Source organism: Watersipora subatra, chromosome 10, assembly GCF_963576615.1.
Source record: "Watersipora subatra chromosome 10, tzWatSuba1.1, whole genome shotgun sequence".
NCBI classification, from domain to species: Eukaryota; Metazoa; Bryozoa; class Gymnolaemata; order Cheilostomatida; family Watersiporidae; genus Watersipora; species Watersipora subatra.
This window is the reverse complement of record NC_088717.1, coordinates 56,798,841-56,826,735: the sequence shown is the minus strand read 5'-3', so window position 1 is coordinate 56,826,735 and position 27,895 is coordinate 56,798,841. Positions and strand designations below refer to the sequence as shown.

General features: G+C 37.5%; 2 protein-coding genes across 3 annotated transcripts in view; one reads left to right on the top strand and one right to left on the bottom strand.

Annotated features, from left to right (window-relative positions):
* Positions 1-21,278, bottom strand: part of LOC137405766 (rho guanine nucleotide exchange factor 7-like) — a 46,612-nt gene extending 25,334 nt beyond the window's left edge. Inside the window, exons 1-11 of the mRNA XM_068092154.1 lie at positions 21,207-21,278; positions 19,531-19,725; positions 17,608-17,690; positions 15,549-15,643; positions 12,241-12,336; positions 8,775-8,897; positions 7,490-7,628; positions 5,504-5,644; positions 2,459-2,605; positions 2,112-2,190; positions 605-759 (exon numbers count right to left, since the gene is read on the bottom strand). Of these exons, the coding sequence (XP_067948255.1) occupies positions 605-759; positions 2,112-2,190; positions 2,459-2,605; positions 5,504-5,644; positions 7,490-7,628; positions 8,775-8,897; positions 12,241-12,336; positions 15,549-15,643; positions 17,608-17,690; positions 19,531-19,717 (1,245 nt within the window). The 5' untranslated portion in view covers positions 19,718-19,725; positions 21,207-21,278. The remainder of the gene's footprint in view (positions 1-604; positions 760-2,111; positions 2,191-2,458; positions 2,606-5,503; positions 5,645-7,489; positions 7,629-8,774; positions 8,898-12,240; positions 12,337-15,548; positions 15,644-17,607; positions 17,691-19,530; positions 19,726-21,206) is intronic.
* A 157-nt stretch (positions 21,279-21,435) lies between these two features.
* On the top strand, positions 21,436-27,747 carry LOC137406331 (protein NDUFAF4 homolog). Of its 2 annotated transcripts, XM_068092898.1 has the most exons (4): positions 21,436-21,481; positions 22,020-22,156; positions 22,378-22,542; positions 27,003-27,747. In XM_068092898.1, exons 2-4 carry the CDS (start codon positions 22,031-22,033, stop codon positions 27,336-27,338), a joined length of 627 nt encoding a protein of 208 aa, XP_067948999.1. In that variant the 5' UTR covers positions 21,436-21,481; positions 22,020-22,030; the 3' UTR covers positions 27,339-27,747. The 2 variants fall into 2 exon arrangements, with proteins under 2 accessions (XP_067948999.1, XP_067948998.1); XM_068092897.1 differs by lacking the exon at positions 21,436-21,481 and having other exon boundaries at positions 21,867-22,156.
* The last annotated feature ends 148 nt before the right edge of the window (positions 27,748-27,895 follow it).

Below are 27,895 nucleotides of genomic sequence, written 5' to 3'. Positions count from 1 at the left end.
AAGTGACAGCATTACAATGACGATAAAACAGACGCGTAAGAACAATAGACATAGTTTTATTGAATGCGTGAAGTATATTTGTGAAAATATTTCGACGAATAAGGTTGCTAGAAAGTGTAAACAGAAACCATCTCTCACAACTACATCACATTTGAGCCGTTTTGGAAAGGGAATCCAAACTACGGCGGTCTCGTGTGGCTGCGATTTTCTGTTCGTTTTTGAGCTTTTAAAAGCTTGTAATCACCTTTCCACATATTTTGCACCTACAACACAACAGAGTAAGACATGGTGCATCGTTTCATATCAAATAACGGTAATGTGAATTTTGTTGCAAGTCAACCTTTAAGGCTAATCGCTCCTATGGGACTTTCGTTATTCAAAACAAATTGGAGCACTTGCACCAAGTTGACGTTTAACGTTATGTGGAATTTCTTATGTAATACAAAGAAAAAAGACTGAACATAAATTCTTTGCATTAAGTGGAATTTACGTACAAGGTTATAGGAGCTTATATTGTATAGAAAAAAACCATTAGTACACTCTCCCAGGATGAGAAGAAAGACACAATCTATATGCATACACTCAGTCCAATAAATCGACTTACTTGAGCAGGCATAGTAGATGGCTCCACCATTTTTGGTTTACCAGCTGTGACTACTTCTTGAGAGGTATCAGCTGACAGATTGGATATGTAGTCGAACCACGCTTGCCGCTTGCTTGTTGAGTTGAATGATATGACCATCTCCTCTATCATGGTGCCTGCCAAAAAAGGCAATGCATTTAATCACATCAAACCATCCTACTATAACATCCTACATACCATTCTTAGTAATAGAATAAAAATTCTGTACAAGAAAACGGATGTTACGAAATGTTACGAAAGGTTTGCTAACTTCAAGAAAATGCATCTTCCTAAACCACTGATCAATCAGTCTACTAACAGCGACAATTCCAACACAAACATGGCAAGAGACTTTTTAAATGGATGGCTTTTGTGAAACCAGATGTTTATTGACAAAATGTAACCAATTTACAACGAAGCAGCGAACACCAAATATAAAAGCTACCCTTCAGTACAGTCAGTACAAGAACAGTACTTCTGCAGAACAAAAAACATGGTTTTCAGCCTAATTAATGGCTTCATCTACCTACTGTATATGTATTATATATCTGTAACTATTAGCCAAAAATTAGCGACATTTTGGACTAAGATGTGGAAGCATTCTCACCAAATGAATGTAAAAGCTGTTAAAAAAGACATGAACAGTCAAAATTAACAGAATAACACTTGAACTGCAAGTAACATGCTGATTAGAACAGAAAGATACTGCCAAAAGTTGGACAAGTTCTTTAAAAACAAATTAAATGTATATTACGTGACTTGGAGATAACGTGGTTATTCTTTCATAGCATAGATGAGACAACTCCTACTGCTTCACAGTTTACACTATTGTACAGAAATAATGTTGTTTACAAGATAATCTCACAAAATCAAACGCTCCAGCAAGTGTGATAGCTAAAATAAACCATCAATTCAGATCAATACATTCCAAGAGCAACTGATTCTCTTTGACATTAACAAGCAACTAGAGCGAATAAACACTGAACTGAAATATCGGCGGTTAGAAATATTTACCTCTTTCGTTTAAAGGTTGAACCTCCAAAACCAATCAATAGAGCAAATTGCATAAAGGCGATGTAACTACAAAACATTCACTGACATAAACTGAGTGCTTAGGAGCCAATACAAACCAGATAACTGAAAGATCACAACCGTGCAGATGTTTTTTTGTGGTGTTACCAAACAATGGCATTTGGAGTTTCCATGTGGCACAATAGAGACTAGCATATGAAATACCATGAGCAGAACAAAGTACGTATATCACTTGTTCATACATGTCACTTGTCGCATGAGTTGCTGGCAAACCAAAAGCTCCGACTTTGTTGAGCAGAGCGACACAACCTGCCAAGCAATCGGGCACTTAGTATTTCAACTATTATTAGTGAGACACTCATGAGTTAAAATCGCGCGAATGATGGAGGTTGTTGCCTAGATGCCCGCAGATTGCAGTGCCAGGGGAAAAGGAGCAGAAATATAACTTGGTTGTTACCTGAGATTTGTAGAGCGTTTGTATAAATGTCTGTGTCTTCTAATTTGGTGACTTTTAACCCTCCGAGTAATAACTTTCCCTGAAAAAGGACGGATAAAAATGTGTCAGAATAGATAAATACTCTTCTAAAAGATATTCCAGACAATGTAGGCAGACAACTCCTATGGTTCACTGGCATAGCACAATCATGTAAGTTTAAAACTGACGCCAGCGAGCCATTCCCATTTGAATTGAGAGCTTGCAGCCAGAGAGTGATCACATAAATTTACAGTTGACAGCCATAGAGCAATCATCCATAAAGCGATCATAGCTCATACAATACCTGATGTTGGTAACTCATATAGTACCTGGTAGTGGTAACTCATTCGCTGAGAAACGGAGATCATAAGGATACACGAGGGAAACATGAGCATTATTCTATCACTTGATAATTTGTCATCCGAATGGATCTTTACATGAGCAGACAACTGCACATCTCCTAAACTGGGGAGGTCCTACAAGTAGCGAGCAACAAGTCACACTCAACTCATACACTTGAATGAAGGCTGGAACTGTTTGTTCCATTTTACTAATATCACACTTTGCTTTCGTTAATTTGATCTCATGCTGGTTATGGCTATTATGTCTAGAGCCAAAAATCTATAGAACCATTCCGGTGTGAAGAGTTGCGCCCTAACGGTATGACCTCTAAGAATGTTCCAGCATCAGAGCATCTAAAAGTTTTAGTAGATTTTATCAGAAAGTATTGGTATTTTGCTATCATTTGTGATTGTTTTTGATGTTTGAGTTGATCTGACTGGCGGGATGTTTCAAGGTTAAAATCTACAAAACTTAATTCGGTTAAAACACTCAGAAAAAATATGTGCAAAATGATGACACTATTTGTTATCATTGCTATAGTTAATATCAGGTATTGCGTTCAAGTTGCAGCGTTACACATCTCTATTCTGTCGATCTCTTTGCAACTATAGACGTCATAATCACACTTTCACTTGATCTGAGCGTTTAACGACGATCAAGTTTTGTTGATTTTAATCTTGGAACATGTTGGTAGCCAAATCAACTCAAAAATCAAAAACAATCGCAAATAACAGAAGCATACCGACACTTTGTGATAAAAGTTTCCAAAATTTTGTGCAAGTTGATCTTTAACGGCAAATAATTAGTCCTATGGTATCTTACTAACAAGGCAGCATGTAGTGCTAACAGCTCAAACAATAATGGTAATGTATCATTCCACACTCACACTATTTAACAAATACGCTCCAATTCCAAATGCATAATGCTACCAGAACCAAATGGCTGCATTCATTAGATAGCCATTATAAAAATGCTCTAGCCATCACTTCAATATAAATTTGATTGCAAAACACCAAAGCATCTGCCAATCCCAACATATTACGAGTTTTATTCCCTGCTAGATCTTGCTGTGCTCTGAGATGAGCACAAATCTTTGAACTCAAACAAATCAGGACGTCTGATAATCAGTTAGATTATCAGACGAAACATGGCTTCCTCTACCCGGGCAATGCCGGCTATCTGCGTTAAAGGTTGACTTGCAACAAAATTCACATTACAGTTATTTGATAGAAAAGATTCACCGTGTCTTACTCTGTTGTGTTGTAAGCGCAAAACATGTGGAAATGTGATTACAAGCTCTTAAAAGCTCAAAAACGAACAAAAAATCGCAGCCACACGAAACTGCCGTAGTTTGGATTCCCTTTCCAAAACGGCTCAAATGTGATGTAGCTGTGAGAGATGGGTTCTGTTTACAATTTCTTGCAACCTTATTCGTCGAAATATTTTCACAAATATACTTCACACATTCAATAAAACTATGTCTATTGTTCTTACGCATCTGTTTTATCGTCATTGTAATGTTGTCACTTTTAGAACTGATATCTTATAACTTACCGTAAAAAATCGTTAAACTTTTTAACCTTAGCTCGAATGAGTACATATCATTGTCTGACAATCATGACGAGCCTGTTGGTCACCTGTGATAATCGAAAAGTGCTGCAAAAATTATTTGCGAAGTATTGTGTCACATGATCAGATTACGACTTGACGAGTGAATAATGCCGTAACAAAACTGTAAAGTAGCGAGCATCTATATTTGATACGGAGTCTTCGGTAAAACCCGAAGTGTTTGTCATAAACTAGTACTACGATAAGTTTTATATTGAGCTTTGTATTGGCCGCTCAATTCACGTGAGAACATACGTGACAAGACGATAACCAAATTCCGTGGTTACGTCATCGAAATAAAGAGATTCTAATCTACGGCGGCTTTTCGTTTTTTAGCTATTAAGAGCTTGTAATCACATTTCCACATATTTGGCACTTACAACACAACAGAGTAAGACATGGTGAATCTTTTGATACCAAATAACTGTAATGTGAATTTCGTTGCAAGTCAACCTTTAAATAAACAAGAGAGAAGGGAGGGAGAGAAAGGAGAGAAAGAGGGGAGAGAGAGAGGGGAAAGAGAGGGGGGAAAGAGAAGGGGGAGAGAGAGAGGGGAGAGAGAGAGGGGAGAGAGAGAGGGGGGGAGAGAGAGAGGGGGAGAGAGAAAGGGGGAGAGAGAGGGAGAAGAGAGAAAGCTGTCAGAGAGTACCATCAAACTAATATGAAAGTCTCGCAGCCCAAGATGGCTCATATTTGTAACTTACTAGCATTATCAAAGGTTTTGGAGTAAAATAGAACAATCTGGTGTTTATGAAAAATGTGTCAAATGTGTCCATCTAATGCGTCTTAGAAGACTTACTGCTGCCCGTTGATCTGCCTCATTAGAAACATAATATTGAGCGAGGACTGTAGTACAAAGATGTATCTAACAAGGTCAAACAGTTCATACCAACTTTATATAGTGAAATAAATTGTTTCCTACTTACATTCTTACTGTAGGTAGATATTTGAACAGCTACACACTGCATATTGCCATAGTCTACTAATCTAGAACGCCCTTTGAATAACAGGCTGGGGTTCCATTCCCAGGAAAGGCATCTAGCCACAAGTTGCCATGCGCGACTGTGCGTGTTTCCAGTCATCGAGATTCTCTAATCTCAGAGATGCCCAGCCGAGAGCACAGAAGCACAGTATGTGCGACAACGCTTTCACCAGCACACAACTTCTGTTTGCATTGAACAAAACAGATATCATACTTAACTTCCCAGTGATTAACAACACCAAACATATGTGATATTTAAATCTCATCTGTATAGTGCGCTGACTATAACAGCCATTCTTGCTGAGGTGTTAACACATCTACCACAATCTCTGTCTATATCTACTATTTACTAAACCACCATACCACTCTACTAAGGTAATATAGAAGCGCAAGATAGTCTAAGAGCTATACAAATAGCAAGGAGAATTGGAGCATGCCTTACCTCTCCTTCCCAGTTACTAATATTAGCTGAGAGCACCTCCAATTCCATCTCTTTGTCTTTTCTAATATCAAGGCAGCTACTCTGAATGCCCTTATACACTGCTATGGCCCTCTGGGTGTCCCCTCTGTCTGGATGAGCATCCTGTAACCAAGAGGGAGGTACAGTAGAGCATTATTTGTGCATCTACCGAATGAATACACACACTCTACAGATATACCTATCTCATAACTTACTTATCTCGCGAACCTGTCTGGATAAACAAACATGCAATCAATGCGCTAAACAGTGGTTTCTGGCATACAGAATTAGTCGGGCAGTTGGTATAACCCTCGTGATGTGGCAGGCAGTAACAGGTGAATAGCTAATGATGCGTCATTGGCTACAAGTATGTTTGAATCTGCTACACGTGTTGGTAGAGAATTCATGTAGTGGTCTGTACTAAAACCTTGTATAGCACAATAAGGCACCACCGTAAGGTAATCCGAATCAGTAAGTATAAAATAATATTATCTGTGAACATCTGAGACCAAAATATGTGAGAGTTGTAATTCATTCTCTCTGAATATTTTTAGAGATATGCAGGTTAAAGACTGAGATCAAGTTCACAGCACAATCAATAGAGAACTATTAAAATGCTCTCTGTTAAAATTTATTCCATTAATTAAAATAGACATAGACATTCCCTTGGTATTATCGAAAAATGAAGACCCATCTAGCTAAACTACATACTACAGCAGTACCAAGACTTTCAGCCGAGGAAATGTTTGGCTTTGAGGGCTTTACTCACTCATTTGTTTTAACTACTTTCCAATATTTGTATAGCCAGGGAACTCTACGCAATTGCTTAAGTTGTTACATTTGAATACATTCTTGAATCTTGAATACAAATCTTGGATCTTTTACAGAGATATACGAGTCGTATGACAAAGTTGATCTTTTGATTTTTGTAATGTATTTTAAAATAACTTTTAGCTACAATAAAATTATTCTAAGTAATCTTTAAATCATTTAATAATTTTTTCGCATTAATAGTTTTTAATGCCATTTTACTATAATAAACTTATCTCTTACAAAACTGTTTGCCAAAAATCCATTCGGCCAAATTAGGGTTAGCTTAGAATCCGGTTATGGCTACAAATGTTCCGGCAAATATCACAACAAAAATATTTTACTGAGCCTGTTGAAGCCCACTCGACTAGTTAGGGGCATATTTATTATTGATGATGTTTTAGTCATGGCAGAATGAAGCTTATTGAATTTGTACGACACATTTAGGTAAATAGTATATTCGTACGGATGGTACGAATGGAATAAAAGCAATTTACGAATGGTTCCTTTTTAATCAGAAACAGTAATGATTAGGCTACCAGCCACTTAGCCCACCAGACGCTGTCCACATCATGTTAATGTGCACTTCCAATAATACATAACGAAAGAATCTAAACAAAATATTGTACACCTTCATCCTAAAACCATCTAGCAGTCAGGCAGTGGGATATCTAGTATATCAAACCATCTAGCAGTCAGGCAGTGAGATATCTAGTATATCAAACCATCTAGCAGTCAGGCAGTGAGATATCTAGTATATCAAACCATCTAGCAGTCAGGCAGTGAGATATCTAGTATATCAAACCATCTAGCAGTCAGGCAGTGAGATATCTAGTATATCAAACCATCTAGCAGTCAGGCAGTGAGATATCTAGTATATCAAACCATCTAGCAGTCAGGCAGTGGGATATCTAGTATATCAAACTATCTAGCAGTCAGGCAGTGAGATATCTAGTATATCAAACCATCTAGCAGTCAGGCAGTGAGATATCTAGTATATCAAACCATCTAGCAGTCAGGCAGTGAGATATCTAGTATATCAAACCATCTAGCAGTCAGGCAGTGAGATATCTAGTATATCAAAGTGCTGTTTTAAACATCTATAAGCCACAATTGAAGGAAAGTGTATTAGAGAGCTACAGAGAGACACAATCTTACATCAATATATCTCTCCAGCTCTTTTAGAAGAACTGGATACTTGTCTAGGCGTCTGAAGGGAGCACTCAAAAAACCCGTTAATGCTTGAGAACCTGAAGTTGTACATCCCTGGGACTCCATGAAAGTAGACAACTCCTCCCTGTCAAAAAGAATTTCTGAACAATTACACAGTTAGCTTATTAGAACAAAAGCAATATTGTAAACATATGTTGCATTTGAAATTTGATTAGATAACTAATAGCTTTCTTAGGAAGCTTATGGAGACAGACAGCCGTAAGCAATGTAACATTGAAGTTTCTTTTGAAGTTCCCTTTACATCTCTTGGATGTAAATATAGTCAAACCTTGATTTACGAGCAAAAGGATGTCCGACTGTCCGACTGTTTTCATTTACGAGCCAAAATCTTGTTTGTCAAAATTTAGGATATGAACTGTTGTTTAGGAGAGAACAGCCACAACATATACGACGCGTACGGTAAACAAGACCTCGTGTATGTCTTGTGTTTATTTATCTTGCATTTAGAGTTCTCTTGGTTGTTTACTTCAAGGTATTTGAATAAACCTTTTTTATGCCATCCTGGGGTGAAAAAAGCAACAACTGCACAAAAATAGTTTGGAAAATAAAAAAGGACGATGTCGATTGAAATAGAGCAAAAAATAATTGAAACGTGTGAGTCAATCGTCTTGTGGAGAGGACAACTCAAGTATTTCTACAATTTGTGCAATCCTTGTAAAAGCTTTTAGTTTTTTTCTGCAAATACAATGATTCTGTTGTTTATTCATCGCTATCATTGTCGTTTTTATTGTTAAGAAAAATTACCTTTATTTCTAAATTTAAGGAAATGCGCTTTCTCAGCCACCTCCACCATCATTGGCTGCATTCATCTGTCCCAAAGGTAAGGAAGCTGAGTTAGCTACATTTATTCTTAGCATTAATAAAGCATATTCATTCTCTCAACAGATGTTCATTTTCCTAGTCCATAATTGGCATTAAGTCAATATCAGTCACTTTACAAACCATTAACTTGACTAATTTGACTGGTATTTGAACTGATTGACGTACGACCTAGATCACTTGTAACTCAAAGCTCGACTCTATGTTACTATAACATAAACATTTATAAATTCGAGCATAACATATCGGTTTTACAAGAAACTAAGGCTCTTACTACCAACAAATTTTCAGCCATGCCAAACCTTCAAAATCTGGAACGGAATATTAAAATTTATAAAGCTGAGATAAGTCAGTATGGATACTTACATGTACTAAGCGAGTAGTAACATACCTATGTTGAGCAAGTAAAGCGACTGAGCTAGGGTGGTTGCTAGAATAGCTATGATAAAGTTCCTGCAGCTGAGGAGCACTTGTTAAAAATATTCCTCCAACCTTCTGCTGAGGGATTGGCAGACTAAAAGAAAAAATCAAGACACAAATTATACCGGTAAAACAGCTCCATTAGAAGTGTTTAAAAACCTGGTGCACTATTACCAAGATTTTTTATTATCAATTAAAAAGCGGGAATTGCGCCAAAGTTATCTCCATGGTAAATATTGTGGCTGTAACCTTCCGCTGCTACCAGATACAGCATATCGCTTATTGTCTTTGGAGGCAATGAGTTAAAGTGTGATAAAACAAGTTTCTCATATCCTATATTACTTATATATTACAGCTCATAATATCGAAATACTCTGAGTTGACATTTGAAGTTCTAAAAACAGCCTAAAGCCAAAAGTGTGAAACAGACCGCAAAAACAAAGCAAAAACAGGCCAGAAAACAAAAGCAGTTTGAAAGATACATACAAAAAAGACACAGATATTTAAGAATATCATTCTATTATTAGAGGCTACAGTAAAAATTCAATAACGTATAAGTAAAGTAATAATGCTTTTGCTGTAATAGATCATGTTAAATCCAAAGGTTAGGTAAATTTCAATACAACTGAACCATCAATATAAAGGCGCTTTTGGACTATGAGTAGGGGCTATGAGAAGGGGCTATGAGTAAGGGCTATGAGTAGGGGCTATGAGTAGGGGCTATGAGTAGAGGCTATGAGAAGGGGCTATGAGTAAGGGCTATGAGAAGGGGCTACGAGTAGGGGCTATGAGTAGGGGCTATGAGTAAGGGCTATGAGTAAGGGCTATGAGTAGGGGCTATGAGAAGGGGCTATAAGAAGGGGCTATGAGAAGGGGCTATGAGTAGGGGCTATGAGTAAGGGCTATGAGTAAGGGCTATGAGTAGGGGCTATGAGAAGGGGCTATAAGAAGGGGCTATGAGAAGGGGCTATGAGAAGGGGCTATGAGTAGGGGCTATGAGTAGGGGCTATGAGTAAGGGCTATGAGTAGGGGCTATGAGTAGGGGCTATGAGTAAGGGCTATGAGTAGGGGCTATGAGAAGGGACTATGAGAGAAGGGACTATGAGAAGGGACTATGAGAAGGGGCTATGAGTAGAGGCTATGAGAAGGGGCTATGAGTAGGGGCTATGAGTAAGGGCTATGAGAAGGGGCTATGAGTAGGGGCTATGAGTAGGGGCTATGAGAAGGGACTATGAGAAGGGGCTATGAGTAAGGGCTATGAGAAGGGGCTACGAGTAGGGGCTATGAGTAGGGGCTATGAGTAGAGGCTATGAGAAGGGGCTATGAGTAAGGGCTATGAGAAGGGGCTACGAGTAGGGGCTATGAGTAGGGGCTATGAGTAAGGGCTATGAGTAAGGGCTATGAGTAGGGGCTATGAGAAGGGGCTATAAGAAGGGGCTATGAGAAGGGGCTATGAGTAGGGGCTATGAGTAAGGGCTATGAGTAAGGGCTATGAGTAGGGGCTATGAGAAGGGGCTATAAGAAGGGGCTATGAGAAGGGGCTATGAGAAGAGGCTATGAGTAGGGGCTATGAGTAGGGGCTATGAGTAAGGGCTATGAGTAGGGGCTATGAGTAGGGGCTATGAGTAAGGGCTATGAGTAGGGGCTATGAGAAGGGACTATGAGAGAAGGGACTATGAGAAGGGACTATGAGAAGGGGCTATGAGTAGGGGCTATGAGTAGGGGCTATGAGTAGGGACTATGAGAAGGGACTATGAGTAAGGGCTATGAGAAGGGGCTATGAGTAGGGGCTATGAGAAGGGGCTATGAGAAGGGGCTATGAGAAGGGGCTATGAGTAGGGGCTATGAGAAGGGGCTATGAGTAGGGGCTATGAGTAGGGACTATGAGAAGGGACTATGAGTAAGGGCTATGAGAAGGGGCTATGAGTAAGGGCTATGAGTAGGGGCTATGAGTAGGGGCTATGAGTAGGGGCTATGAGTAGGGGCTATGAGAAGGGACTATGAGAGAAGGGACTATGAGAAGGGACTATGTGTAAGGGCTATACGTGGAGGCTACGCGTGGGGGGCTGTTAGTAGGGACTATGAGAAGGGGCTATGAGAAGGGGCTATGAGTAGGGACTATGAGAAGGGGCTATGAGAAGGGGCTATGAGTAGGGGCTATGAGTAGGGACTATGAGAAGGGACTATGAGTAAGGGCTATGAGAAGGGGCTATGAGTAGGGGCTATGAGTAGGGGCTATGAGAAGGGACTATGAGAAGGGGCTATAAGAAGGGGCTATGAGAAGTGGCTATACATAGGGGTTGCGGGATTGGGTACGTTCCCTTCAGAATTTTAGGGGAAATTTGATATTTTTTCCTTGGTTAGGATACACGATGACGGTAAACGATAACGAAGCTAGGTAGGGTTCATTGACAACAGATTAGCAAACGTGCGGAGATAATCTCCAGAAAGCTGTGCCCGATCTTTATAAATATTTTATTGTTTTCAGGTTACAATAACCGAGTGCTTCCTTTATAACAAACATGATCAGTGTATATTGAAAATGTTTATTAGTGTTGTCATCAAGTCATCAATAGAGTAATTATGTGTTGACCACATATGGCTGAGAGCAACATATAGAAGATAACTCTAAATTTATGTAAACTATGAGACTACACAAATCCTTTTGTCCACCGCATTCACCATAGATATTTTCTTCCACGTACCCACATAAGGAATTTTAACATGCCCTAAAACTATTCCGGTACAATAAGTACACAAGGGAGATAACTGCAAGAGAAATAACTTGAGGTAAATCTTAATTACAAGAATGTTCTAAAATGAGATTATCATAGGTCTTTTCGTAAATATTTCAGATGAATGGATAATTTATCCTATCCATAACATTGGGTTGTTATGGAGACTCCAAGTATGGTCACAATAGGCAAATAACTTCTGGTGCTGAGCTTGTTACAGAGCAACGACCTACATATCTACCTGACAGCTATGACCTAGACTCTCTATAATGCTTATCACATTATTTGCCAATTTTAATGTTGGCTAACACAGAGTTATATTCATCTTTAGCAGCAGTCAAGGAATATATAACCTTTACATAACTCTGCCATAACATGACTTACACATGAGGAGTCACTAACTACACGTGTAAAGAAACCTTAGACATAGAGAATCACCTGCCTGAGAAATGAGTCACCTACCTGAGAGATGAGTCACCTCCCCGAGTGAGGAGTCACCTACCTGAGAGAGGAGTCACCTACCTGAGAGAGGAGTCGCCTAACTGAGAGACGAGTCACATACCTGAGAGACGAGTCACATACCTGAGAGATGAGACACTTACCTGAGAGATGAGTCACCTAACTGAGAGATGAGTCACATACCTGAGAGATGAGACACTTACCTGAGAGATGAGTCACCTAACTGAGAGATGAGTCACATACCTGCGGCATTCCGTGAGAAGATGGAGTAGCCTTAGTTGAAAAGTTACAATATCTGAAATGTTTCCACTAAGAATTGTGTACTCTCGGCCCGTCAACCTGAAAGATACAATTGGAACAATTTAATTTAATAGAGTGCGTCGTATCACAATTCAAAGTAAAACAGTATAACATAATATTGCTAGAGGTTACTAGGCATCATCATACACTGAGCTAGTTAAACTTAAGACATGGATGATTCAGAGCATGGCTAATTGGAAACAGTCTAAATAATTCAAAGGATTTTAATTAAATTAAACCCTACAAAAAGCTCAAGTGCCAAAGAAAGTGCTTGGCATTACTTCACTAGTTTTAGACAGATAATTTTACAGATGTGCACATGACATGTCCACGGGGTAAATTCTTAAAACAATAGGATAGCTACAAAGGAGGAGAGAATGTAGTGTGAGGTGGTCCATGGTCCTCAAATGGTCTATGCTAGCAACATTTTCTAAATAAACCGCCAGGTACATGTTAGCTTGTTTTACATACAACTGAGCTTTATAAAAACAGCCGGGGCTAACCAGTTAAAGTTCAGGCACAGCAAAGCAATTTAATCTATTTAGCTATCCTAATTAGAGATGTTTTGCAACCTAATCATGGACAGCAATAAAAATGGATTGTAGAAGCGGACTTTCGATCAGTCATAGTTTGCAAGTAGTGAGACAGCTTGTGTAAATACTTGTGTAGTCTAGAATGGAAATACTTGACTGGGAGTATTTTCCTTTACTCAAATAGATCGGTGAAAACTTCCTTGCTTGTTCATATTTTCATCAGTATGACAAATGCTATAGCAAGATCACGTAAATGAGAGAACTCCTATGACTACCCTTTTCCTATATGTATAACCTATGATAACATAAGCTGGTCTAAAAATGTTTGTTTTCTTAATCCACTTTTCATTCTAAAAGGTTGGTAGGCTGTTACACCGCACATTTTATTTGTTCCTACTATTGCCTAAAGTATGTCAACTCTTTGAGTCAAGCATTGTAGAAATATGGTTATTCAAAACTTTACCACATGTACACAAACTTGCTTCACATGTACAAAAACTTGCTTCATATGTACACACAATTGCTTCATATGTACACAAACTTGCTTCATATGTACACAAACTTGCTTCACACGTACACAAACTTGCTTCACATGTACACAAACTTGCTTCATATGTACACAAATTTGCTTCACATGTACACAAACTTGCTTCACATGTACACAAACTTGCTTCATATGTACACAAACTTGCTTCACACGTACACAAACTTGCTTCACATGTACACAAACTTGCTTCATATGTACACAAACTTGCTTCACAAGTACACAAACTTGCTGCACATGTACACAAACTTGCTGCACAGTTGGTAAACAATTACTAATATTGAGCGAAAATTTGGCAAACTGTCATCAGTGAGCCATCTTGCAATTTACAACCAATTTAATTGTATGTATGCAGGAGACCAGTACATGCCTCCTCAAAAGCATAAGTACTGAGCATTGATGTGGGTCTCAATACTTTTTAGCAAAAAAACTAAATTAGGTCAGTATAAGCCAAAGCAACCTTCCTCAACATTGTTATTTAGTGTATTTTGTTTCTCCGTAACATTGGCTTCCTCATGCTCCACCATGAACAAATTATATTTGAATATCAACTTTATTTATGACCAGTGCACGAAACCAATAAGAAAGATATGTACCATATATGTACATGTCTTCTTACTGTGAGTGCATATTATTACTATTTCTGCGGTTACAATCAGTAACCTTATTGCTATACAATGGTTAAATGTCTATATTAATATGTTTGTTGCTATCATCCTTTCTATTATGTGTGAGAGTTTTTATCTTTAGTCAGCCAGTTGATATATAGTTCTGGTACGAAAGATTTAATCAACACCACTCCTTGCAACTCCTCATCGTCAGTGTAAAGCAGCTTTGTTTGTAAAATGTGGATTCAGGTTATTCACTTTGTGATAAGTTATCAACATTCAATAGAAGGATCACAGACGACTACTGACTACAGATCAGTCTCATCGATTAGCTACCTGGAATTCCATTCTACTGAGTAATGATGGACTCGCATAAAGTTTCAGTAGATTTTATCAGAAAGTATAGATAATCTTCTATCCTTTGCAATTGTTTTCAATGCTTCACGTGATCTGACTGCCAGGATGTTTCAAGAACAAAATCGACAAAACTTGATCGCAGTTAAAAAGTTCAGAGCAAACGAAAGTGCGATTATGACGTCTATAGTTGCAAAGAGACTGACAGAATAGAGATGCGTATTGCTGCAACTTGAACACAGTAGTCAATCACTATGTTTCCATGATGCGCAGTGCTTCGGAGTTGCGCTATCTCCGAATCATGGAAACCGCGTCTTCGCACTGAAATCACTGCGCACTGATCAGTGCGAAGCCAGTGCACATTCGCAGCAAGGAAACAGCGACTGCGCAGTGGCTGCGCATAGCTCTCATGCCGTGGAGACGGATTCTTCGAGGGCCATAAACTAGTACAAAGGTTGTCCTGCTAATCTTGTTTTTTTACTATTCTTCCGATCTTCTTTCACCTAAATTTAATTATGGTCTGCATTCACGAGGATGATGAGGTGATTACTTTCCTGGACTTTGTTATCGATGCCAACACTTTTCAAAAAATAGGTGGCAAGTCCTAAATTAACGTTTAAATAATATATTACTTAAAAATACTTATTAAAAATATATTACTATGTAAAAAGTGTGTTAAGGTTTGTAAAACCTTGTGAATGTGTATTGTAAATAAAAGTATAATGACGACAGAATCATAAAAAGACTGTTTATGACGTTCGGTATTCGTGATCGATTCTATTTCTCCATCAGGCGATTCGATTTATACAATTTCTCTTCTCTGGCTAATTTGCGGTATTTGCTGAAAACCACTGCGCAGCATGGAAACGTACAATCCCTTCGACTTCGGAGGGGGCTGCTTCGCAGTACTGCGCACCATGGAAACATAGTGAATATCAACTATAGCAATGATAGCAACTAGTGACATCATTTCATTCATATTTTTCTTCTGAGAATTTTAACCACGATTAAGCTTTATGAGTTTTAATCTAAAAACATCCTGACAGTCAGATCACCTCAGACATAAAAAACAATTGCAAATGATAGAAAAGTACCAAAAAACTTCTGATAAAACTTACGAAATTTTTGTGCAACTTCACATTTAAAGCAGTATGGCGGTTCTACCGGCAGAGAAGACCAAAGGCTAAAAAGTTAACAAGGAGAAAGACTTACAAACTGGATGTAGAGAGAGGTTTAAGATACTGATTTAAGAGTTCCTCTAAACCAGCGGCGTACTCCCTTTCGCTGTCCAATAAATGCTCGGCCACCTGTGAGAGTGAACGATCATCGTAAAGATATGCAATAGTAAATGTGAAAGTAGAATGGTGAAAACAGAAGCCAGCCAATGACCAGTGTGTTGTGTTTATGCAAATGTTGGCATATAATTCAATACATTACATTAGTAAAACCGTCTTTAACCGAGTGTAGCAGAGCGCTAAACTGAAAAAAATCCTAAATACTGGTTTTGAGATGATGATCTTATGATGATCATATTATTTCAAGCAGATTGTTTTATTCCCTTTTCAAGTTGCCCGTTTACAAAATGTCTAAAAAGATTTCATAAGAGTACGTAATGTTGTTTCATGCTGTTTGACACCGATAAGTAAAACACAGACTTCAAGAACAAGCTTGAATTGTGTGAAGGTCAAACAATAGACATAACCTACTTTTGCATTAAAAATCTCTTACTACGTAATATTACGGGTTCTGGGAGAACACAGCCATACTAAAAACTGCCTAAAGGAATCACTTCAATTTCATTTCCTTTTCTAATTGATTTGCATAAGCACTTTCACAAGCTGCATGGAAGTTATTCATAGACAAATGCGAAACTGATACAGACTGCGGTTATAGAAATGAATCATCAAGTTGCGTGTCCTTCGGTTAACAGGTTGGCTTTCAGCTTACCGCATTCATTACAAACATGATAATTGATCCTCGACACTTATTGAATACTAACTTTTAGTTGAGAAGTCAATATACACAGAACACTATCAGAACAATGATAGGCTCCAGCTAGACAAGATCGCAATCGCTCATATGAACGAGTGATGGAAGTAGAATGCTATTGCTAACAAAAGATTTCTTATCTCCATCTCACCTCCCACTGACAGTGCAGCTTCCAAGTCATGAGGCGAATCTTAATAAAATACCAGACAGTATCTACTCAAAGCAAGCTTGAAGTAACTAAGACAAAGTTACGACTAGCCAAGTATTCATAGAAGGGTATTAGTTCAACCCACTAAAAGGCATAAGCTTGTGATAAATTTAATTAAAGATTTTAAAGGATATCATTAATCAAAATCACCTGGTGAGTCATGACTTTTCTTTTCCAGACCTGAACAACAACCACACTTGACCAAATTCATAATTCCCACATCCAAAAAAGTCTTTGACCTTTGCAAGTTGTCAGACTTACACTGATAAACTATCCGTACAACTTACAGTAACAAATCATCCAACTTTAAGTCGAAAATTGTTTAAATCATCATGACAAGCCATCAAACTAATCTGGCAGTAATGTAGGTTGAATACATGACGATTTGCAAGCAACGTGAGCTGAAGGCAAGGCCATGACCAGGAAATATAGGAGCATACTTTATCGCTATGTGTAGATTATCAAAGGAAGCGTTTTCAATCTTTTCAGAATAACAAACATCATAGAGGCCTAATTCAGGTCAGAGTCAACTAATATAGGTATAAATCAAGCTGGCAGCGGATTCAATGAACTGCCAACTACCATTCTACCACACTTTGCCTCTGTTCCATACTATGCAAAGATACTACGCAGTACACATACATACTCAAAGTTCCAAAATGAAACACCAAAATGCATTATATTTGCCAGAAAGGTTGATTCAGCTGCTAAAAGTTGTAATTCAAGACTGAAGGTATATGATATTGTGTCTCACTAAGCTTGTACTTGATGCTGTCATAAGATATGTTTTCAGGCACAGTATTCCTTCGTTGCTGACAGTATACAAGAAAATACACACAAAATACTGTGATGATAGAACCCTAATAGAATACACAAAGTTGAATAAATAATTTATTAGCGAGAATTTATAAGATGAATGTCCCCTTCAGCGCGCACACGCTATCAGTCTCGGAAACTCAGTGTCAATACCAGGAATACTGCTCTTAATTAAAACAACAACCCTGAAAATCAATTTTCAAATAGAGACAATTTTGCTTTCACCAGAGCAAGAGTGTCTAACAACGTGACACTTACCAGGAGGTGGTGTTGCTCTTTGACAGATATGTCTGTAAAAGCAGTGACGGCAGCAGCGGTTGGAGATAAGGATACAACATCATCTGAAAATAAATCAGAAGTTAGTCAGAGAAAGGTAATGAGGTTAAACCTATCAAAGCAGTCAATGTATCTAAGGATGTAAGGAATATCACTGAGCAGCTTTCTAAAAACATTCCTTTTAAGCCGGATAAAATGTGCTCAGAAATTCAATGAATTGTATATTGAACTTGTTTAATTTGCAGATGATAGTTTGGCCGTAGTATCCAATCACAGCAGATCATGCTTAGAGCTTCACTTTTTTACAAAACAACTTTGTTTAAACTTTTCAAATGTATGTAGAGTTTTTGTAATGCACTTACAACCAATAGGAATAACGAATATATTTGCGCGTGAAATGTCTATCAGCAGTGTAGCATGGTCGAAGCCCTCATATGCGACGCAGATTGGTCATCACAGAAATCGGCCAGAAACTGATAGCAGATTATCAGAAACACATGTACATGCAGGATGGCAGTTGTCAATTTCGGAAACTGCAGTTGTTGTGGCTCGATGTGAAACCAAATTTATTGAAACTGATGACATGCTGCCTGAATCTAACCAGTGTAGCCGATGGAAATGCAGCCATCATGCATAGCCGGGAAGATGTGAGTTTAATTTTGAACTATATACCTCAGGTATGCCTAATACTGACCAGAATAACACCGGCAGCTGCAGCTGAGATGCATACAAACTAATAAATGCAAAGACTAAAAATGTGCAAATCATACAATGGTGTGAGATTCCCGACTAGATTCCAATAAGAATCTTGTGTACCCCTTTATCATATTAGTCAACTCTGTGAATAATAGGAAAGATGTAGACAAGCTTAATAGAAATTATAAGTTACTGGAAACCTATGGCCACATAGCAACCAAATTGAGGCAACCTCAGCCAATACAACAAAAGTTTGTAGCGAGTGGGTGCATGGGTCACGACCAAACTTAGAAAACTAAAGTTGTTCAGGCTATTTCCTTTATTACGGTTGTGCGATTCTATTTATTGTATTCTGATTCATGACAGAATTAACTTCTTGCAAAAAAGTTGAGCCAATATCACACTAAGCAATAATATATTGTCCAATCAAACACGAGCTATACCTGCTAAACTGAATTGAGTTTAATCAAAGCTGCTCAGTTGCACACTTGTATGCTTTTCACTTCTCACAACTAAAGCCAATCACGCTATAGACACACAATTAATTCTCCCACTAATACCACTACTATTAGCACCACTACTACTACTCCTACCACTACTACTAGGCAGTATGCTGGATAGTACAAAGATTACTTGCTAATGTAGTAATAAGGACTAGAGTTGGTGTTTACTACTGCTGCAATCTATACTTGTTCACAGCTAAAGTTACTGCTACTGTTGGTTTTAGATATTGCCTTTAGCCGAGAGCAAAGACATTAACACCTATTTTGAGCATCGCAGATGAGCCATAAATATCATCTCAGTACTAATTAGCCGTAAAGCCTAACGTACTCAATCATGAATCCAATTACACTTACATATGGGTTGAAATCTTAGATTACTTAAAGCTCCGCAAAACTTATTTTTAATTATGAGATATTAAATCATTTGGGTGAAGAATAACCTGGCTGATGCATTTGATCAAAATGTGCAAGCCGAGTCTATTACAGGAAATGTGACAAATAGCTAAAATTGTGCAATGCAATTCTCATAGATAGAAGTTAGAAGGCATATATCTAAACACACTATTTATTATTATACTGTCTAATAGCTAAGACAAGAGCTCAAACAACTACAATGGAAGTCTGAGTGGTAAAAATATAGCCATCGTTACTTGGTGTTATATATTCCATATAGATTCTTGATGTTATATATTTCATATCTACATACCTGTTTTAAGCTCTATAACATAATTGCTTGGGAACCAGCCGGTCTTGCCACTCAGGGTCCCTTCCCACCAACCACCATCTATAGCTTGAGTCAGAGTGATTGTATCTCCTTTGCTAAATGACAGCTCATCGTTGTTTGTAGCTTTAAATGCAAACTTGGCACGCACCAAGCGAGAAGTTCCTTCCATTGTGGATACTAAATCTACAATACCAATGATATATCATTGACAATACTAAATGTTACCATGAAAAAATTCCTTTTGTCACGTGATCATAGTCAATTTATACAAAAAAAGTCATAGCTGAATAAATTTTGACTATTGCAAAAAGACATGTCTACTCATCTACGATTTTATCAAACACTTCTGCATTAAGCAAGTAGGTGTAATCCTATAATTTGCACAGACATTTAGACCAAATCACTGTTATATGAATTATTTAAGATGCTCACTTAAGCGGTTTGACTTGTTATAACAGCTTACACATATACGAACACATATACACAAATCAAATTTAACTAGATTCAGCAGCATGTAAATGCAAGTAGTACACATGAGTAAATGCTACTCAAATCCTGAAATAGTGAAAGTAAGTATCTATTTCAATTATTATACTACTTCTTTCAAATATTACAAGAGCAAGAAGCAAAGCACAGGTTGCCAACCACTAAACAAGCTCGGATATGAGTTAGTTCAACTAACTCAAACAAACTCTGTTACTTTACCAACAGTTAAACAATGTACTACTGTACTGATAAGTCTGTCTGAGTTGTCAAGTGTCGATTTTGGGTTTGGAATTAAAAACTATGTCGCCGAGGAACGCAGTAATTAATAGTGTAGGCATGACTCTTTATATCATAAAATCAGACTTTCTAGCCTGCACTATATATGGTATGAAAACATTTGTCAGAAAAATTCAAAACAGTCTTGCTGGTTGATTATGGGGCAAGCTAACAACCTGAAGTGTGTTGTCCCCAAGCAAACAAGGTAGCTTGACAAACATTCCAGTCAAGTTTTAAAGACACTTTAAATCACAAAAAACTACCCACTTTTGAGTTTGAAAGGTATTTGACTATATTGGATTTGATGACAAATAAAATCAGAAATAAAGAAACTCTATTTAATCGAGGTTTAATTACAAAAAGCCACATATATGATATATACCACATAAAATGCAAAATATAATAATTATAGCCACTACTGTAAAAGCTTGAGTAATTTTAGCTGCTACTTATACAGTAAATTATCCTGCGTAATGAAAGTTTCTATAATTTTTAAATCAATTTGAATGCATAATTTATAGCAATAATGCTGTTTTGTATAAGAACAAGACGTGTAGATCAAAACTGCGTACCAGCCACAGGTGAAATATAAAAACTGATGAAAAACAAAATTAACGTTCCCAAGAATAACCGCCGATTACTTACACAATCTAAACGCCGACAATACAAGAACGAAAGCGCACCTCACATCGTGCATTAAGATTCAACTTACGAACAGTTTAATATTTGGTTCTTAATAGATTGTTTGTTATTTTGACAATGTACAACTTATACTACAAAATATTGCTGTAATATTAACATACATTTCAATATTACAATTTTGTTGTTGAACTAATGTAACTAAAACCTATTGTGCTTAATTATAGTTTAGTATGAACAGTATGCGTATGACATACGGTCAGTTTGTTACTTTTCGTCGAAATTCGCTGGTTAGGGTTGGCGATAGCTGTTGCCGACTTCCATCCTCGTCTTGTCGCCTTAGAGAACTCATAAGAGGAACAAATTTCTTCAACCTGGGTGCCACGATTTCGGCGTGAATTGGGCGATGTGTAATTTTTATCAAGTATTGTTTTTATGTTAGTTTGGAGCTAAGGCTTTATATAGCCGTCACACTTCTGCAGCATGCTTGCCGTTGCCGTCTTAAAGTGCTGAAAATCATCTAATTCAGTCGGTGAATAAAATTAGCACTGAGCTCACTCTTTATAGCTGTTTTGTCGTTAGTCATTCTTTGCAGCAAACATCCAACGTTTGTTTTGTTTTGGTTTTAATTCATTTTTAGTGTTTAGGATAAACTTAAACATACTTTTATGCTCATTATAATATTATTTGAAGTTTAGCTTTTACAATATGTTTCTGGCATTACATCGTAATCGCTAATCACGATGAAATTACACTTCAACTGGGTAATCGATGTTTGCTTTGTTTAAATAGGACAACATGCATGTAAGTACGAAGGTTTTTACTTTACGAACTGGTACAAGTTTGGATGAAGCTGTTCTGGGTATGTAAATTTTTGTGTCGTGACCATTAACTTACCCTACGACCTATCCTATGACCTACCCTATGACCTAAGTCTTTTAAACGTGATTAGGACAAATGTCTTTTTATGAGAGAGCTACCGAATAGGCACAATTCACACTCCTTAAGAGAAAGATGTATCTTTGCCTAGGCAACCTTTTTTGTACAATATATTGAATGGATGATTTCAGCATGACAACGCATGACAGGTGTCATGGGTGCCGCTCTCAGAAGACCATTTAGAGTGTACAATGTCGATGCAAGGGCTCAAAAGGTCTTAGAAAAAGGCAAGAAGGTCGCTAAAGCTGCGCCTCGTTATCCTACTGAGGTAAGGCTTTATCAATATTTTCATTGGCTGCTTGCAGAATAGCTCACTTAGATGAGAAATCCAGGAAACAGAAAAGAGATTCACATAGTTGGCAGCATGAAAAATGTGACACAACAAAACCGTTGTTTCACTGACTGTTTTTATCTACATGTATTAAAAAAATTAAATTAATTTTGTAGTAACTTGTTGCCTCGCCATTTGTAAGTTATCACACATTGCAGGCAGCGATTGAAGCGAGAAATAAGGCGTCTGTGCTGGCAGAAGATAATGTCATGCACAAGAAACACCTGGAGCTAGACGGCAGATTGAAGCAGGTGTATGTGGAGAGTGATGGTGACAATCCGGAGTTGAAGTCTAAGAAGAAGCTACCCGTTGACAGGAGTCAGGTAGCATCTACTCCTCTATTATAGGGCAGTGTCTGCTTCATTCTCTTTCTTTTTTAAATAAATTAGAAAAATGGATGCAGCCTGGCTCACATTATGTCACTCGTGTAGACAGACTGTTAGCCCTGACCGTTGCAAACACGAGCTAAGACACGTTCATGTCAAATCTGGCTTAGATGCCAGTTCTTCGATTGAATTGGAATTTGCCAAAGTTTTCCTGGTTTTGGGGAAATGGTGAAGTAGTGTGTATACTTAGAATGTGACCAATTGAGGAATTCAAAACTCCGCCATTAATAAATATGTTATAAAGTTGAGCTGAGCTTTGTATATCAGGTGTCTTTGGAAAGGGCTATTAGAAACTTTCAGAATATTGTTTCTCTAAACAATGCCGAACAGGTTTAGTTTTGATATATAAAAGTTATCATGTTGACGGTATATCTATATAGTAACAGGTAATTGCATCTTTCAAGGTTAACTCTTATGTAACTAATACAACAAGTTTTAAAACACAAAAACTAAATTCTTCACTAGTTGAAACCATTTCACAACCGTAAAAATAAATTTCTACAACTAAATGGTAAAGAGTCTTTATGCAGTACACCACATTTTGACTTGGCAATTGCAATAACAGTCGTTTATTATTTGAAGTCGATCCTTCAGACATACTTTCCATACGAATTCTAATGGTAATTGGGTTAACTTTGTATTTATTCGGTTTGCTGATTTTGTTTTTAAACATAATTCTTGTTTCTACATTATCATTTCGCTATTCCATATTGTCTTGTCAAAGACAGCACAGTTTTTATCAAATACAAATAAACCAAAACTATTCAATCTTCTGCCAATATTCAAAAGATCATCAAGGGATCAGATGAGGCTTTTACTGGGAATAGCTAAATGACCTTTGGCGACCTTTGTCAATTGCCAATTCAATTGAAATAAATAATAAATAAAGCTCATCTGTTTGCTAGACTCACGGTTGGGTTGGCTGATCTGCCAGGCAGCGTGCCAATAGTTCACCTCTAACTCTCCTCTGCTTCTCGCTCGCAGGCTGCCTAAAGACCTCACAGGATAAGCAGGCGCTTTCTCTTTGGGACTTTTCCTCATCCTGTAGCATAAATGGTCATTCATAGGACGATAGGGCTTCATGTCTCTCTCCCAACTTGTTTTATGTGAATCGACTCATGATGGGACGGATCTCATGGTTTATATGTATCGACTCATGATTGTACAGGTCTCATGGTTTATATGTATCGACTTGTGATTGTACAGACCTCATGGTTTATATGTATCGAATTGGGATTAAACAGATCTCATAGTTTATATGTATCGACTCGTGATTGTACAGATCTCATAGTTTATATGTATCGAATTGTGATTAAACAGATCTCATAGTTTATATGTATCGACTCGTGATTGTACAGATCTCATAGTTTATATGTATTGACTCGTGATTGTACAGACCTCATAGTTTATATGTATCGATTCGTGATTGTACAGACCTCATGGTTTATATGTATCGACTCGTGATTGTACAGATCTCATAGTTTATATGTATCGACTCGTGATTGTACAGATCTCATAGTTTATATGTATTGACTCGTGATTGTACAGATCTCATAGTTTATATGTATCGACCCGTGATTGTACAGATCTCATAGTTTATATGTATCGACTCGTGATTGTACAGATCTCATAGTTTAAGATCAGTACTGAATTTATATTTTTCAAGTTAAATTTTCCGCCTTCCATTTATCAAGCTTGAAGATGAAATCATTTGGAGTTGAACGTTTAGTTAAAGCTAAGATGTAATAGGCTGTTATCTAGGTAGTTTATTTAGGAGAAGACGATTTCCACATTCAGCAATATGTACTGTATGTTAAGTGTGTATATGTGACCAAACTGATATCAACACTGCATAAATGAACAATGTATATATGAACGATTTATACTTGAACAGTTTATACATGAACAATTAATACATGAACAATTTATACATGAACAATATGTATACATGAACAATGTATACATGAATGATGCATATGTGGGCAATACATATACCATATGGATAATCTCTACTTGAGAAATTCAGACAATGCAATCCAACGCATTTATACATACTGTATATATAATGTATACACTTGCAAGGCATGCATGAGCAACAGGCACACAATGCATGTATGATCAATGGGGTTATAAGCAAAGTATACATACACATGTAATATCTTTTGTAATAAATTCAAATCTTAACATTATCTTTATTAGTTAATCTAGGTTAGTTTTGACCTATCTTAGTACTAGTCTTGTGCATATTCATAGAGTGATGCTATGATTAAACTGCTAGTACTAATCTTGTGCATATCCATAGAGTGATGTTCTGGTTAAACTTGGTACTAATCTTGTGTATATTCATAGAGTGATGCTCTGATTAGACTGCTAGTACTAATCTTGTGCATATTCATAGAGCGATGCTCTGATTAAACTGTTAGTACTAATCTTATATATATATTCATAGAATGATGCTCTGATTAAACTGCTAGTACTAATCTTGTGTATATCCATAGAGTGATGCTCTGATTAAACTGCTAGTACTAATCTTGTGTATATCCATAGAGTGATGCTATGATTAAACTGCTAGTACTAATCTTGTGTATATTCATAGAGTGATGCTATGATTAAACTGTTAGTACTAATCTTGTGTATATCCATAGAGTGATGCTATGATTAGACTGCTAGTACTAATCTTGTGTATATTCATAGAGTGATTCTCTGATTGGACTCCTAGCTTTAGCTCAACTCTATCAAACCCAAGTTTTTTAGCAGACATATCAATACACTTCACAATACTAGCAATAGCTACATAACCAACATTTATCGCTGTTATCCACATAGATGGTCTCAATGTCAACTCATATCGATTGTTGAGTAGGCAACTCCGTTGTAAAGCTCGTATGATCAGGGCTTGACTGCTTTTTTATCGCAGTACTGGCAGTGCCAAGTTTTAGGTGTTAATTGAGTCTATGACATACCCTTCTTTTGACGCTTTCCCCCGAGCATTTGTATTGAGTGACTGACTTCTCTCCACATTCTTTCTTTTCTCTCCACTGGTCAGAGATCTTGAACTCCTTGACCTTTTTGTTGTCTCCCTCGACTTCGATATCTTTTTGCCAAATGCTTGGGCATAAGGACCACTCAGTACCTCTGGAAATCACAAGATAAGACATTCAAGGCCTTCAAGGTAACTTCAAGGCCTTATTGAAGTATTGGCCACTAGACAGTCAATGCCAAGGTTACCTATTGGCTTGCGCTTGTCACGGTTTCTCGGGGTCTTTGATTTCTGTTTGTTTGCTTTGTCAGATCCAAAGAGGTAGTGGAACATCTTCAGGTGGTTTTTTTTGGCTGAATTCTTACTCGAGATACCTCAATACGCTACAGCAAAGATGCTTGTCTTGCTGCCAACTCGCCTTGCTTTAGCTGACATCATCAGTTCATGCAGACTTTTGGGAGATGTAAACACTTATAGCAGAGGCTATATTTGTGGTTATGGTGGTCTAATGCTACAATTCTATGTAGATAAATAAAGTTAGTTGCATTAATGAAACGTCATTTATGTAGTTTGCCGGTAAAAATATAGCCTTAGGCCTCCACTTATGAGATGGCATTGTATGGCTACTATGCATACAAGTTACCAGGTAGACAATATAGCCTTAGGTCTCCATCTATGAGCTGGTGTTGTATAGTTACTATGCATATAGGTTACTAGGTAGACAATGCAGCCTTAGGCCTTCACCTATTATATGGCATGGTATGACAACTGTAAATAGGTTACTAGGCAATGTAGCCTTAGTACTAATAAAACCTTAGTCCTAATAAAATTTCGTTTTTTATAGCATCTCTAATATTCTAAATATTATATAGATCGCTAGGATTGGTCAGCTGGTCGTATCACCCATAGGTATCATGTCACCTTACAGCGATCGACGATTTACTAGCAACGCCACAAAAGTAGTTAAAAGAGCAGCACACTATTTTTATCTTTAGTTACCATAAAATCTTATGCAATTACTTGCTGACAGCAACTTTAGATGGGAACCAGCCTTTTGATAAATAATGCATTGTTAGCACTTGTGCAGCAGAATAACAGGTGCTGCCAGTGAAGAAGCTTGCAGCTTGACATCTTTAGTGTATCCTCTCTTTTAGACAGATAACTCCAATTTTATAATATGCATGATTTTATTGCACTTATTTAATACTCCAGATTGAACTAATATATATTACTTAGTTCAGCTGGAACTTCGAATATTTACTAATAATGTTTTAGTATTATTCAAACATACCCATTATCCCAAACTGTGGTCAATCTCTCAGTTAATAATAATAATGAAGACAGAATGATATTTTTTAATCGCTTGTCCTGTTATTGCTCATTGGCCTTGAAGAGTACAAGCTGTGGTCCTTTGTAGGTGGTAGACCCTGAATACGGGTACCTTGAACCCCTCAATCCTACACCTGGCAAGATACCACTACGGCTCGCCGTTGAAATGCTCAATCAACATAAAGATGATCCGAAAGAGAACTCAGCTATCGCCATGTCAGACAAGTACAATCTTGATCTTCCTACAACCCACCACATTCTAGAATATTTCCAGCCATACAATTTACGGCTGCCGTCAGTAGACTATATAGTAGAGGACTCTCTTCCCTTCTTCAAAGAGCAGACAAGGAAACGAGCTCAACGACAGCTTGACAGCGCCCAGAAGGCAATCGATGAGTATGAGAGCAAGAGAAAAATAGTGTGATAACTCCTGTTCAGTGGTGGTATGCATTTTGGGAGTTGTCAGCACCATGGTGTGTGTGTTTGGCTAAAGTGTTCAATAGACACACCAAATTTGGTCATTGTTAACTGAGCCAGTAATGATTATTCATTGCAACAAACTTTCGGTTAGGCTCGCATAACTCACATGGTTGCTTGAAGTGTCATGTGCTCTCATTTGCTGCATAATTATGAACCTATATGGAAGTTCTTGCCATAAATATGCAAAGTTGTTGTTTCTTCTGACACCTTATCAATTTAAACATTATAAAAGTGCATATGAACGACAACCTTAAGCACTAGCTGCTGCCTTGGTCTCTCCAAGTAGTGCTGACCCAAAAAAATTGGTTTGTTGTAGTTTATATCATAAGTCTACCAATAAAGATTTTCTCTAATTGGCTGCCTGCATTTAATTACAATCACAGTCTGAGTATAATTATAACCTATTGTTTCAAAGGTTTTGCTGCCTAAGTAGATTCTCCCTAAATCATTATTGTCAGCATTAATCAATGGAAAGCAAAAAGTTTGCTTTGTGCAGTATCT

Bases quoted from the DNA above. Each gene is read 5' to 3' on its own strand.
- LOC137406331 (XM_068092898.1), top strand. From the start codon at position 22,031: ATGACAGGTGTCATGGGTGCCGCTCTCAGAAGACCATTTAGAGTGTAC. The intron at 22,157-22,377 runs GTAAGGCTTTAT...CACACATTGCAG, and splicing joins CGCCTCGTTATCCTACTGAG to GCAGCGATTGAAGCGAGAAA. The intron at 22,543-27,002 runs GTAGCATCTACT...GGTCCTTTGTAG, and splicing joins TACCCGTTGACAGGAGTCAG to GTGGTAGACCCTGAATACGG.